We start from the raw sequence: 15,398 nt of genomic DNA on the forward strand, positions 1-15,398 counted from the left end.
AGGAAGCAACAATTAGAACTGGACATGGAACAACAGACTGGTTCCAAATAGGAAAAGGAGTATGTCAAGGCTGTATATTGTCACCCTGCTTATTTAACTTATATGCAGAGTACATCATGAGAAACACTGGGCTGGAGGAAGCACAAGCTGGAATCAAGACTGCCGGGAGAAATATCAATAACCTCAGATATGCAGATGGCACCACCCTTATGGCAGAAAGAGAAGAAGAACTAAAGAGCCTCTTGATGAAAGTGAAAGAGGAGAGTGAAAAAGTTGGCTTAAAGCTCAACATTCAGAAAACGAAGATCATGGCGTCTGGTCCCATCACTTCATGGCAAATAGATGGGGAAACAGTGGCTGACTTTATTTTTTGGGGCTTCACAATCACTGCGGATGGTGATTGCAGCCATGAAATTAAAAGATGCTTACTCCTTGGAAAGAGAGTTATGACCAAACCTCAGTTCAGTTCAGTTGCTCAGTCGTGTCCAACTCTTTGCGACCCCATGAATCGCAGCACGCCAGGCCTCCCTGTCCATCACCATCTCCTGGAGTTCACTCAAACTCACGTCCATCCAGTCAGTGATGCTATCCAGCCATCTCATCCTCTGTCGTCCCCTTCTCCTCCTGCCCCCAATCCCTCCCAGCATCAGAGTCTTTTCCAATGAGTCAATTCTTCGTATGAGGTGGCCAAAGTACTGGAGTTTCAGCTTTAGCATCATTCCTTCCAAAGAAACCCCAGGGCTGATCTCCTTCAGAATGGACTGGTTGGATCTCCTTGCAGTCCAAGGGACTCTCAAGAGCCTTCTCCAACACCACACTTCAAAAGCATCAATTCTTTGGCGCTCAGCTTTCTTCACAGTCCAACTCTCACATCCATACATGACCACTGGAAAAATCATAGCCCTGACTAGACGGACCTTTGTTGGCAAAGTAATGTCTCTGCTTTTGAATATGCTATCTAGGTTGGTCATAAGTTTTCTTCCAAGGAGTAAGCATCTTTTAATTTCATGGCTGCAGTCACCATCTGCACTAACCAGATGGTTGGATGGCATCACTGACTCGATGGACATGGGTTTGGGTAGACTCTGGGAGTTGGTGATGGACAGGGAGGCCTGGCATGCTGCTATTCATGGGGTGGCAAAGAGTCGGACATGGCTGAGTGACTGAACTGAACTGTGATTGGATAAATACTTGATATGATTTTATTTTCTTATGTTTATCAATGCTTACTTCACATGGTTCAGCATGTGGTCAGCCCTGGAGAATGTTCTGTGTGCACTTTGGCTTCTGCTTCTGTGTATTCTGCTGCTTTAGGATGGGAAGTTTTATAAATATCAGTTAAATGTATCTGGTGTAATGTGTCACTAACGTTGTGTTTTTTATTGATCTTCTGTCTGGACGATCTCTCCATTGATGAAAGTGGGGTGTTAAATTCCTCCAGTACTATTGTGTTACTGTCAATTTTTTTCCTTTATGGATGTTAGTATTTACATTATATATTGAGATGCCCCTGTGTTAGGTGCATATATTTAACAATTGTTACATCTTCTTAGACTGATCCCTTTATCATTAGGAACTATCTTTTTTTGTCTAGTATAACAGTCTTTGTTTTAAAGTCAATTTTGTCTGATATGAGTATTGATAATTCCATTTTATTTTGATTTCCATTTGTGTGGTATACCTTCTACCCCCTCACTTTCCCTATGTTTGTGTTTCTAGATCTGAGGTTGGTCTCTTACAGACAGCATATATACTTGTCTTGTTTTTGTATCCACCCTACCAGGCTTTGTCTCTTGACTGGCACATTTAATCTATTTATATTTATGGGTAATCATCAATATGTGTATTTCTGTTGCCATTTTCTTAATTATTTTGGGTTTGTTTTTGTAGGCCTTTTTTCTTCCCCCCTCTTTTGTTCTCCTATGGTTTGGTGACCAGCATCTTTAGTGTTGTGTTTGGGTAGCTTTTTCTTTTGTGTCTTTGGGTTTCCAGAAGGTCTTGGAATAGGAAATGACAACCCAGTCCAGTATTCTTACCTGGAGAATCCCATGGACAGAGGAGCCTGGCAGGCTACAGTCCATGGGGTTGCAGAGATTCAAACAACTGAGCAGCTGAGCATAGGGAAGTTTTTTTGGTTTGTTTTGTTTTTAATTAATTGGAGGATAATTGCTGTACAGAATTTTGTTTTCTGTGAAACATCAACAGGAATCAGCCATAGGTATACACATGTCCCCTCCCTCCTGAACCTCCCTCCCATCTCCCTCCCCATCCCACCCTTCTAGATTGTCACAGTGCCCCTGTTTGAGTTCCCTGAGTCATACAGCAAATTCCCGTTGGCTATCTATTTTACATATGGTCATGTAAGTTTCCCTATCAGTGTCTCCATGCATCCCACCCTCTCCCTCCTCCCCTGCCCCCATGCCCTTAGGTCTGTTCTCTATGTCTTTCTCCATTGCTGCCCTGGAAATAAATTCATCAGTGTCATCTTTCTAGATTCCATATATATGCATTAGTATATGATATTTATATTTCTCTTTCTGGCTTACTTGTACCACAGCTTCTTTATCCATTCATCTGTTGATGGGTATCTTGGTTGCTTTCATGTTCTAGCTATTATGAATAGTGCTGCAGTGAACACTGGCGTACATGTGTCTTTTTGCAATTTTGGTTTCTTCAGGGTTTATGTCTAGTAGTGGAATTGCTGGGTCATGTGGTGGTTTTATTCCTAATTTTTAAAGAAGTTTTACTATAACAGTACATATATCCACAAGTTTTTTTTTTTTTTTTTTTTCAAGTTGGTACTCTTTCCTGCTTAGAGGAATTCCTGTAACATTTGTTGCAAAGCTGGTCTGGTGCTTTTGTTTATCATTTTGTTTGTCTTAGCTTTTGTTGGTCTGTAAAGCTTTTGATTTCTCCATCAACTCTGAATGAGAGCTTTGCTGGGTAGATTATTCTTGGTTGTAGTTTCTTCCCTATTATCACTTTAAATATATCATGCCACTCCCTTCTGCTTGCAGAGTTTCTGCTGAGAATTCGGCCAATACCCTTATGGGAGTTCCTCTTGTATATGATTTGTCCTTTTCCCTTCTTGTTTTAATATTTTATGTTTGTCTTTGATTTTTGTCAATTTGATTACTGTGTGTCTCAATGTGTTCTTCCTCGGGTTTATTCTATCTGGGACTCTCTGTGTTTCCTTGACTTGATTGACTGTTTCCTTTCCCATGTTATTTTCTCAGGCCTTTCCCTTTCTCTTCTTCTAGGACCCCTATGATTTGAATGTTGGCATGTTAAATATTGTCACAGAGGTCTCTGAGACTGTCCTCATTTATTTCATCCTTTTTTATTCTGCTCCTCAGCAGTTGTTTTCACCATTCTATCTTTCAACTCACTTATCCATTCTTCTGCCTCAGTTATTCTGCTATTGTTTCCTTCTAGTGTATTTTATATTTCAGTTATTGTATTTATCTCTGTTTGTTCTTTAGTGCTTTTGCTTAGTTGCTCAGTCATGTTTGCCTCTTTACAACCCCATGGACTGTAGCCTGCCAGGCTCCTCTGTCCATGGGATTCTCCAGGCAAGGATATTGGAGTGGGTTGCCATGTCCTTCTCCAGGAGATCTTCCTGACCCAGGGATCAAACCAGGTCCCATGCATTGCAGGCAGATTCTTTACCAGCTGAGCTTTTGTTTAACATTTCTTGCATCTTCTCAAACTTTGCCTCCGTTCTTTTCCCCAGATCCAAGTCATTTTCACTGTTGTGATTCTGAATCCTTTTTCTGGAAGGTTGCCTATCTCCACTGCATTTAGGTTTTTTTGGAGAGGTTCTGTCTTGTTCCTTCATCTGTTTATGATCCTCTCCCTTTTTTGTTTAACTTTCTGTGGTTATGGTTTTTCTTTTAGAGGCTGCAGGATTGTAGTTCTTTTTGTTTCTGCTCTCTGCCCTCTGGTGAATGAGGCTATCTAGGAAGCTGTGCAGGCTTCCTGATGGGAGGGACTGGTGGTAGGTGGAACTGGGTCTTGTGTGGTTATCAGGGGCCATGCTCGCTGAAGCTTTCATCTGCTTTTCTGCTGATGGTTGGGGCTGCTGTCCCTCCCTGTTAGCTGTTTGGCCTGAAGCAACCCAGCCTTGGAACCTACAGGGTTCACATTATTTTGGACAAATCATATACCCTGAAATTGAGTTTACTTCTGTTTTTTGCATTAATAACATTGTTAAAAAATTAGGTACTACAGAAACAGAACTGGTTTGGAGTATAATCTGTTTTAAAATGAATTGCATATGTTCTTCTATGAAAAAACTATTTTTTTTGACAAATTCCAGTTACTTTAATAGTTTCTATAGAAACATACATTTAGATCTGAAAACAATAAGCCACAGAATTTGTTCAATAAAATAATTATTAAAAGCTACACTCATTCAACCTAATTGGTAAATTAACATTTTCTTCTTTATTACAGGAAAACAACCAAAGCTTTAAGTAGCATTTTAAGAACATATGTATTTGAAGATAAAGAATTATTCATTTTCTATTTTGGACACCTGCAAATGAAGTGGATCTAGTAACAATAACTGTAATGACTGTGCCAATTCAATTTATTTTTAATTTCGATGGTTGGGTATTTGGTTTCTCCTAAAATGAGAAAGAGATTTAAACCTTAAAAATTTTCTAATCAGTTTCAGCTTTGTAGGCAGTTTCCTGCATAAATTGGGAAGTAACACTGAAAAGTAAGAATTTGGTTAGTGAAATGGGAAGACTGTGTATTTATAATTTGAATGCTACTTGCAATTTTTTGTTTTTCATCACTTGTAATAATGGAATGGAAATGTAAGCTGTAAAGATTCACAAATATAAAGTATTTGCTACGATGTATATATGATACATAATTTCTTGTTGCTTTAAAGTTGCTTTTGTTTTGTTTCCCACTGATTTCATACTAGCACTTGAAAGTATCTTTACAATCTCCATAGAGGCTTAGAATAATTCAGGATGTTCAATGAACAGTTCTCAATGACAGGAGGTAGAATATTTTAAGAGGTATTTCTTTTCAAATATATGATTGATCTCTAGGTTTGTGATAATAACAGCATTGTCTAAGATTCTTTTATTTCCAAAAGAGGAATAATTGAGGCATTTGCAAATAATTGAGGTGCATTAAATTTCAATTCTGTAATTTCTTATAGCAACAACATGTATGGATGAAGAATCTGGGGGTTTAAACTTTTAGCTCCTAGAAATTTTATACAATAAACCTGCAATTTGTCATTCTGGATATTATTCTTTAAAAAAAAAAAAAAGTTCCAGCGCAGTAGCACAGATACTGAAAATTGTTGATATAAAGGTAAGTGTAAACTCTCCCTGGTTTGAATCTCTCAGATCCCTGGGTCCATTGGCAAGGAATCCAAGGACATCATTTGTCAGAAAGTTTATCTTAAACTGAATGCTGAACTCCTAAAACCATGACCTTTTTCTTCACTTGTCTTTGGACTTGTTACCCAGATTCAAACTTTAGTCCAAGGTTTCCCATCTTGGTCTTTATTATACTACTTTTCACTGTTTTGTTCCCCAGAAAAAGATTGCTCTTTAAATAGAAAAAAAGCCTTCACTAGCCATAAATTTATTAGTTTACTTAAAAATGAGAATAACCTACGGTCCAATTTTTTTCACTTGTTTTTGCTCTATTATTTCTGTTATATCATAGGTTCTAGTATTTATATGTGTATGATACACACACACTTTCACATACATACACAAAAATACATGTAATTCATAGAAGAGCTAGGGTCATGTCAACAAAAAAGTAATTAAAAAGATTTACCATATAAGTAACTTGGTTTGCTTTATTATTTATCTATTCTTAAAGGCTTTTGACTCTACTTAAAAAACGTGATAGAACCTATTCCAATTTGGAATCTAAAGTGCCCTTTACTTAGCACTGTTACTGAGAGCAGAACCCTTTTGAAGTCATACTACCACTCCACTTGGAAACTGCCTAGTATCCACAGGATTTGATGTATTTTCTGAATCTACTGAAATGGACCAGCCAGAAAAATATATTGATTGGCTATAGTTTGTATTTTTGTAATCATTTATAACCAGGATTTTCAAGAAGATTTGTATATCAAAAGTCCCCAAGGTTTCAAACTCTTTTGATCCTTTCTTACTGTATATAATCAAAGTGCAACTGCAGAGACTGTTTTATTATCTCTTTGCCTTTGTACATACATACAGCGTATTTAAATAATCATTGTATGTCTCTATTCGTATTGTTCTTTGCTTTGTATATAAATTAAAACAGTTGAGCCAGGTGTTGTTTCATAGTGTTTTCACGTTTAGAAATGACCAGACACACACACACACACAATATGACTATGTATGTCAATATTCACTACCTACTTCTAGTAGAAGCTGTGGAAAATTCTTTAATTTTATTTGACTTGATTGAGGGTATATAAAGGTCTTTGTTAGACTTTATATTAGTTTATGTTATATGAACTTTTATATTTAAAAAGTAAAATTTTAGTTCAGCCTTTCTTTTTGCCTGAGTTATCCAACAGTTAAAAAAATAGGAAAAGTTCACTTTATATTTGCTTCCCAGAGGACCTGTAGTTTCAAAGGAATTTGGACTAGAGAATAACATGGTAACAAATTTCTATATGCATTGAATTTTCATTAGCAGTATTTATCAGAATAAAGACATTATATTAAAAATACTTCATTTATGAGCTTGTACAGCAGAGTATATAAGGTACATAGTCTTAGTTGATCTAGTGATGCTGAGATTAGTCATTCTAGGGTTGAAACAGTAAAATAGATGTTTTTTGTCCACTACATATTTTATTATTTCCCTGAAGTTTTATACGTATTTTATAATTCTTTGTTCACCTAGGTTAAAATTTTGGTTTTAAAACGTTTGAAATTGTTGTTGTTGTTTAGTCACTAAGTCATGTCTCACTCTCTGAGCCCTCATGGATCTGCATGCTAGTTTCCTCTGTCCACTATCCCCAAGAGTTTGCTCAAAACCTTATTCATTGAGTTGGTGTTGCTATCTAACCATCTCATCCTCTGTTGCTCCCTTCTCCTTTTGCCTTCAATCTTTCCCAGCATCAGGGTCTTTTCCAATGAGTCAGCATTTTGCATCAGATGGCCAGAATACTGGAGCTTCAGCAACAGTCCTTCCAATGAATATTCGGGGTTAGTTTCCTTTAGTAGTGATGGGTTTGATCTCCTTGCTGTCCAAGGGACTCTCACGAGTCTTCTCTACCACAGTTTGAAGGCATCAGTTCTTCAGCACTCAGCCTTCTTTATGGACCAACTCTCACATCTGTACACGCTGTTGCTGCTGCTAAATCATGTCAGTCGTGTCCAACTCTTTGCAGCCCCATAGACCGCAGACCACCAGGCTCCTCTGTCCCTGGGATTCTCCAGGCAAGAATACTGGAGTGGGTTGCCATTTCCTTCTCCAGTGCAGAAAAGTGAAAGTGAAGTTGCTCAGGCGTGTCTGACTCTTCACGACTGTACATGACCCCTGGAAAAACCACAGCTTTGACTATACAGATCTTTGTTGGCAAAGTGATGTCTCCTCTTTTTAATATGCTGTCTAGGTTTGTCATAGCTTTCCTTCCAAGGAACAAGCATCTTTTAATTTTATGGCTGCAGTCACCATCTGCAGTGATTTTGGAGCCCAAGGAAAGAAAGTCTGTCACTGCTTCCACTTTTCTTCCTTCTATTTGCCAAGTGATGGGACCAGATGCCATGATCTTAGTTTTTTGAATGTTGAGTTTTAAGCCAGGTTTTTTACTCTCCACTTGCACCCTCATCAAGAGGCTCACTTTCTGCCTTTAGAAGAGTATCATCTGCATATCTTAGGTTATTGATTTTTCTCCTGGCAGTGTTGATTCCAGCTTGTGATTCATTCAGCCCAGCATTTCACATGATGTGATCTGCATAGAAGTTAAATAAGCAGGGTGACAATATGCAGCTTTGTCCTTGTTTCCCAATTTTGAACCACTGTGTTGTTCCATGTCTGGCTTTAACTGTTGCTTCTTGTACTGCATACATGTTTCTCAGGAGACAGGTAATGTGGTCTGATGCTTAAAGAGATGGGAATGTCTTTAAGAATTTTCCATAGCTGTGATCCACACAGTCAAAGGCTTTCTGCTGGTGGTGGTTTAGTTGCTAAGTCATGTCCGACCTTTATGACCCAATGGACTATAGCCTGCCAGGCTCTTCTGTCCATGGGATTCTCTAGGTAAGAATAGTGGAGTGGGTTGCCATTTCCTTCTCCAGGGGAAATCAAAGGCTTTAGTGTAGTCAGTGAAGCAGAAGTAGATATTTTTCTGGAACTCCACTGCTTCCTCTGTGATCCAGCAATTGTTGGCATTTTGATCTCTGGTTCCTCTGCCTCTTCGAAACCCAGCTTGTTCATGTAGAAGTTCTAGGTTCACATACTGCTGAGGCCTAGCTTAAGGGATTTGGAGCATAACCTTGCTAGCATGTGAAATAAGTACAATTGTATGATACTTTGAGCATTCTTTGGCATTGCCCTTCTTTGGGATTGGAATGAAAATTGACCTTTTCCAGTCCTGTGGCCACTGCTGAGTTTATTACTTAAATGCAAATGTCTATTCTTCATAAGAAAATTTAGACCTCTGGACCATGTGCCAAAAATTTTGAACCACATTTTCTTAAAGTAAAGCTGCCCTCTTTTCTTGATATGTTTAACTTACATGCATGGAATGATGATACCAATACATGGTAATGCATGGTATAATGGTGTTGCATTATTAAATGATACCATGTCACAAAACTGTTCACTTGCAAAAAAAGTTTATAACTTGACAGATGGGTAAAAAGTCTATCAATTATAGTGAAGGCTGGTATATGCTCATGTATTAATACTAACTTTTCTAAGCTTAAACAGCAGAAAGATATTTCTCACAATTTTAGAGACTAAAAGTCCAAAATAGAGTGCAAGCAGAGTTGGCTTCCTTGAGACCTTCCTCCTCGGCTCACTGTTGGCTACCTTCTTGCTGTGTCCTTGTGGCCTTTTCTCTATGCACCCACATCCCTGCTGTCTGTCTCTCTGTGTATATAAGGGTTTCAGCCATACGTTAGCTTTGTAAGTAACATAAAGTGAATAGTTACAGCATCCTGAGTTGAGAATGGTGTAGGTATTACTGAAGAATAAATTCTACTCACGGAAAATCAGATAATTAAAAATCACAAAACACTGATTTAACCTTTATAATTTATGACATCGACAAAAGCTGTCTTATGAAGTAATATTCTAGAAGTTACCACTTTAAATATTTTTTCAATTTTGTTCCTCTATGTATATTTTTTCATATATTTTCATATATATGCATACTTTTCCATATATTAGCGTTTTGTGACTAAAGGGTTTTAGTTTACAATGTAGCAATGTAACAGCAAATACTGAGAGTAATAGTGAACTTTGAAAGTTGAGCTAAAAGACACATTAAAGATAAAGTCATAGGAGACATTTAAAAAGAGTAAATATATTTAAATGAAAGTAGAGGGTAGACTGGGGCTTCCCTGGTAGCTCAGCTGGTAAGGAATCCCCCTGTAAGGCAGGAGCCCCCGGTTCAATTCCTGGGTCAGGAGAATCCCCTGGAGAAGGGATAGGCTACCCACTCCACTATTCTCAGGCTTCCCTGGTGGCTCAGATGGTAAAGAGTCCACCTGCAATGCGGGAAAACTGGGTTCAGTACCTGGGTTGGGAAGATTCCCTGGAGGAGGGCGTGGCAACCCACTCCAGTATTCTTGCCTGGAAAACCCCATAGACAGAGAAGCTTGCTGGGCTACAGTCCATAGGGTTGCGCAGAGTCGGACATGGCAAGTGACTAAGCAGCAGCAGAGTAGACTAATAAGTACAAAGAATTTCCCTGATTCATGTTTTAGATGAAAACTTGTTTTTCACTTGGAACTATAAAGAAAATGTTTAAGAAAATCTTAATTGTTCGGGATCCAACATAAAGCTGAAAAGAGAAAAAAATAGTTTTTTAAATAATGAAAATAATGCAGGGCTAAGTTAGTTCATAGTGCAAATGATTGTCAGAGTATTTTCTCTCATCTTTATTCTGTGTAATTACTTACCTCAAGTTACTTTTTCCTGACTTGACTGAATTTTCCTATGCAATTGTTAGTTGTACCATATCTTTTGGCACTTGGTTGCAGTCTAAGTTTTTGTTATATGAATAGAACTTGTCTTGGCTGAGAGGGGCGTCCCTGGTGGCTCAGAACGTAAAGAATCTACATGCAGTGTGGGAGACCTGGGTTTGATCCCTGGGTGGGGAAGATCTGGAGAAGGAAATGGCAACCCACTCCAGTATTCCTGCCTGGAGAATTCCAGGGACAGAGCAGCCTGACAGGCTACAGTCCATGGGATCGCAAAGAGTTGGCCCTGACTGAACAACTAACACTTTCACTTTCACTTTGTCTTAGCAATGAGGTTTTAAATGCCCTGAGCAAAAAATCATGTTGTTATTGTTTTAATTTACCCAGTTCAGAAAAGTTGGGTATAAGCAAGTGGATATTCTTTAAATAATACTTTTTAGTAACATTGTAAAATGCAAAATATGTTCCCCAGTAAATATAAGTATCCCAAAGACAAACCTATGGCAAAGAAATAAGTTTGGTGGAATGAGGTGAGAAACAGACAAATGGAAAGTATTAAAATTTGTCTTCAAAGCTGTTTAAATAATATCCTGACTGTTAATGACTGATCTTGCTTTCTTACATATTATTTTTTCCCATAGACATAGTGCTTTCTCTTCTGCTGAGGGATATTCTGCTCCACCGACCAATCCTCATACTCTTGTCTGGGTGTTTAATGATGGCTCATCAGCCTAGGCTCCATATTCCAGTATGCCTCATTTAAGTTATTTTTAATATTTGTGAGTTCATAGGAATATATTTTGGTTTATATTTTTGTATCTAGGTGCAGACTGGTTTAGTTGCTTTATTAACATTTAGGTACACCACTTAGAAATCTTAATTAAATACAATATTATTAGGAATCTTTATTTGTGAATTAAATTAGTTAATAGAAGCTCACTCATTCTGTGTTTCTAATAGCTTTTCTTTCAGATTTTAATTTTAGGTCAAACTATATGCAGCTAAAACACTTTTAATTGTTTTTATTTTATAACCACATAATAAACATAATGCACAAAACTAGTTCTTAAAAATATAAGAAGTCACATGGACATTAAGACCATAAGTAGTATTTATAAGCTAATTTCAGCTTTGTGTCCAGAGAGATGTGTGACTGTTTGTTCCTGAAAGGAGTCAGCTGTTAATAATGATTAAACTTTCAGTTTAGAGTAGGATGCTCCAAAAGATATTAAAAATGTTGTTTGAAATAGGTTTTAAAAATCGTGTTAGAATCAAGGCTACCTTTTTTTTTTTCTATCAGATTCTGGTGATCAGTGTAGAAATTAGGTATGTGAATTGAATGCAATACAGGGTAGCAGGTAAAGGGCATTAAATTGTATTGAATTTGAGCTCCAAGTACAAGAATTCAGTTTTATTTGCACTCAGTTTTTCTTTTAAATTAGGAAATGCTCTAAGAGAGAGAGAGTAATATAATGCATGTATCAGTACACTAATAGTGCATAGCAAGTTAATCTAAGGTAGTGAAGTAAAGTTAGGCCATAGAAATCTATCAGATGGCTATAAATGTGCTATTCTTACTATGATATTTATCTTGCTAACTCTAGCCTACCTCTCTGTGTTCTTTTTCTACTGTATACTTGTTCAAGTGTTTTCTGTCCTGGAAAGTCTCAAGACATCAATAAGAACAAGCTTCTTTCTTTACTTCTACACTATTGTACCAGTGGTTTCAAGATTGGGAGAGGTGAAGTCCAGGCTCCCAAGGTTGTAGCAGAGAACAAGAGAAAGATGAGGGCTCTCTAAGAAAGAGAGAAGGGGGCACAGTATCTTCCAGAGAAAATGTATCAGTTTGGATGAGAAAGAATGGGGGTTAGAAATAGGAAACGGGAAATTAGCTTAGGACATTTATTCACAGAGTTCCAGAGTCGGAGCAAAAGCAGTCTCAAGAGAGAGAACTAAACACGTGGTGAATCAGAGGGAAGACCAGGACCCCAGCAGACCTGGGGGACCGACGGCCTGGAGCTACCGCACAGACGGTTGTACTTACCTATATGCTTACCTGACTCACAAGCACAGTCACATGCTTGTGCAGCCATCACACGTGTCTTTTCATTGTGTGCCAGGTTGACGGAAATGAGTGCAAAATATTGGATTGGCCAAAAATTTTGTTCAGATTTTTGTATAACTTCTTATGGAAAAACTATGAACTTTTTAGCCATCTCAATATCTTTTTTTTTTTTTTACACAGAAGGCAGGAGGGCCAGTTCATTCTTACAGACTGCATCCTCAGTGCCTTTTAACCTTTGTTCCCTTTCAGTAAAACATGGAAGTCACACGCATGGGTGTGTGCTCAGTTGCTAAGTCATGTCCAATTCTTTGGGACCCCATGGACTGTGGCCACCACGCTGGAGTTGGTTGCCATGTCCTCCTCCAGGGAATCTTCTGGACCCCAGGATCGAACGTGCGTGACTTACCTCCCCTGCCTTGGCAGGTGGGTTCTTTACCAGCTGAGACACATGGAAAGCCCAAAAGTCACATATTACCTGTCAAAGCTATTTGAAATTTCAAAATAAAAATACTAACTAAAAACAAAAACAAAAAAAGATTGGGAGAATTGAAAATGGATATAATGTCAGACACAAAAATTCTGTGTCAGAACTTACTGGGATGCTATCAAAGTCCTTCCTTATTTCTTTATTTAGAAAATAATTTGTTCCCTTGTGTCCCACACTGTACTAATTCTGCACTAGGGCAGGGGATGTGAACATAACATGGGGCTCTTGTTTTCCTGCATTTCTATGCACAAAAGCTGTAGCAGTCATATTTACGGAAGTTACTTAAATTAGTTCTTTTCATCTCATTTATAACAGACTGTTCAAGCCTGATATAATGTTAAGCTAAAACCTTTTGTGGTAACTTTAAGGCAGTCACTGAGGTCTTCCTTAACAGCCTTTGTTACGAACTCACAACTTTCCTAAAGCTATGGTGCATCCTAATTTAAACTCTATGAGTCAAATTGTTAATCATGAGAAATTTCAACCATATTCTTGGCTTTCTTATTTGAGGGTTAAATCTGAGATACATAGATATTCTAAAAGTCTACCATCTCTTGGCCAGATAAACATGTCCTTTCAGTTCAGTTCTGTTACTCAGTCATGTCTGACTCTGCGACCCCAGGGACTGCAGCACTCCAGGCCTCCCTGTCCATCACCAACTCCCAGAGCTTGCTCAGACTCATGTCCATTGAGTCGGTGATGCCATCCAACCATCTCATCCTCTGTCGTCCCCTTCCCCTGCCTTCAGTCTTTCCCAGCATCAGGGTCTTTTCCAGTGAATCAGCTCTTCGCATCAAGTGGCCGAAGTATTGGAGTTTCATCTTCAGCATCAGTCCTTCCAAAGAACACCCAGGACTGATCTCCTTTAGAAAGGACTGGTTGGATCTCCTTGCAGTCCAAGGGACTCTCAAGAGTCTTCTCCAACACCACAGTTCAAAAGCATCAGTTCTTTGGCACTCAGCCTTCTTTATAGTCCAACTCTTACAACTTGTCCTTTAGATCTAGAGTAAACGCATAACTAAAGCTCAGGCTGAGACTGTCAGAGTCAGCCAACTTGAAAGCATTCACACCTGATCTCCCCCACCACCTCACCTAGCTCAGTTTAAGAATTGATTTTTTCACCTTCAATTTATTACCCAATCCATCAAAATCCACCCTAATTTTAAAATTCCTACCATTTTATTAAAACTTCTCTTGTCAAGTCCAGCTTTCAGTCCCATACTCTTCAGTCATGCTCTGCTATAATAGGCCCCCTGAGAAGCACTGTACCTTGCATGTTATTCCTCTTTTGGTTTCCTTGATACTCGACTGGGTTTGCCTTGTGGCTCAGTTGTATGACTCTCCTATCTGACTGGTGGCCCTCAGTCTCCTAAATGAAAGGAGGCTTCTCTTTCCCATCCCTTTAAGAAAAGGCAGTTCCCCAGGCTTCTGTTAGGTATTTTCTTCTTACCTACACACTTTGTCACCAATCCCAGGCTTCAGCCACCATTCTGCATAATTAACTCTTAAACATTTTTATCTGCAGGGGAGCTGTAGAGGTTATCTTCTTGACTCAGATGCCTAGACAATTGTCCTACCTAACCTAATTTCTCTCCTCCCTATGACATTCACCTTTTCCCCTCCTGTCACAGTTACTACTGATTAGAGCATTCACTGTCCCTCTCAAAAATCTTTAATGACTCCCTGAACTAGTCAGTCAGTTCAGTTCAGTTCAGTTGCTCAGTCGTGTCCGACTCTGCGACCCCATGAATAGCAGCACGCCAGGCCTCCCTGTCCATCACCAACCCCCAGAGTTCACTCAAACTCACGTCCATCAAGTCAGTGATGCCATCCAACCATCTCATCCTCTGTCATCCCCTTCTCCTCCTGCCTCCTATCCCTCCCAGCATCAGAGTCTTTTCCAATGACTCAACACTTCGCATGAGGTGGCCAAAGTACTGGAGTTTCAGCTTTAGCATCATTCCTTCCAAAGAACACCCAGGACTGATCTCCTATAGAATGGACTGGTTGGATCTCCTTGCAGTCCAAGGGACTCTCAAGAGTCTTCCCCAACACCACAGTTCCAAAGCATCAATTCTTCGGTGCTCAGCTTTCTTCATAGTCCAACTCTCAAACCCATACATGACTACTGGAAAAACCATAGCCTTGACTAGATGGACCTTTGTTGGCAAAGTAATGTCTCTGCTTTTGAATATGCTATCTAGATTGGTCATAACTTTCCTTCCAAGGAGTAAGTGTCTTTTAATTTCTTGGCTGCAATCACCATCTGCAGTGATTTTGGAGCCCAGAAAAATAAAGTCTGACACTGTTTCCCCATCTATTTCCCATGAAGTGATGGGACCAGATGCCATGATCTTCGTTTTCTGAATGTTGAGCTTTAAGCCAACTTTTTCACTCTCCTCTTTCACTTTCATCAAGAGGCTTTTTAGTTTGGAGTACCTCAAGGCTGTATATTGTCACCCTGCTTATTTATATGCAAAGTACATCATGAGAAACACTGAGCTGGAAGAAGCACAAGCTGGAATCAAGATTGCCGGGAGAAATATCAATAACCCTACTACTGTAAGAAGTTCAAATTCTGTGTTACAACATTTTTAATTCCCATTTCCTCCTCTCCTCTCTCTGCATGTGTACCACATATAAACCTTATGCTTTAGTTGTATCTTTGCACCAGTTAATGTCACACACTTAACATTTCTTGAAATTGCTC

At 38.8% G+C, this 15,398-nt stretch overlaps 1 protein-coding gene across 1 annotated transcript in view; it reads left to right on the forward strand.

Annotated features, from left to right (window-relative positions):
- Window positions 1-6,311, forward strand: part of C14H8orf88 (chromosome 14 C8orf88 homolog) — a 37,722-nt gene extending 31,411 nt beyond the window's left edge. Inside the window, exon 6 of the mRNA XM_055546701.1 lies at window positions 4,456-6,311. Coding sequence (XP_055402676.1) covers window positions 4,456-4,479 — 24 coding nt within the window. The 3' untranslated portion in view covers window positions 4,480-6,311. The remainder of the gene's footprint in view (window positions 1-4,455) is intronic.
- Window positions 6,312-15,398: the final 9,087 nt, after the last annotated feature.

The sequence above is a fragment of the Bubalus kerabau genome, chromosome 14, assembly GCF_029407905.1.
Source record: "Bubalus kerabau isolate K-KA32 ecotype Philippines breed swamp buffalo chromosome 14, PCC_UOA_SB_1v2, whole genome shotgun sequence".
NCBI classification, from domain to species: Eukaryota; Metazoa; Chordata; class Mammalia; order Artiodactyla; family Bovidae; genus Bubalus; species Bubalus kerabau.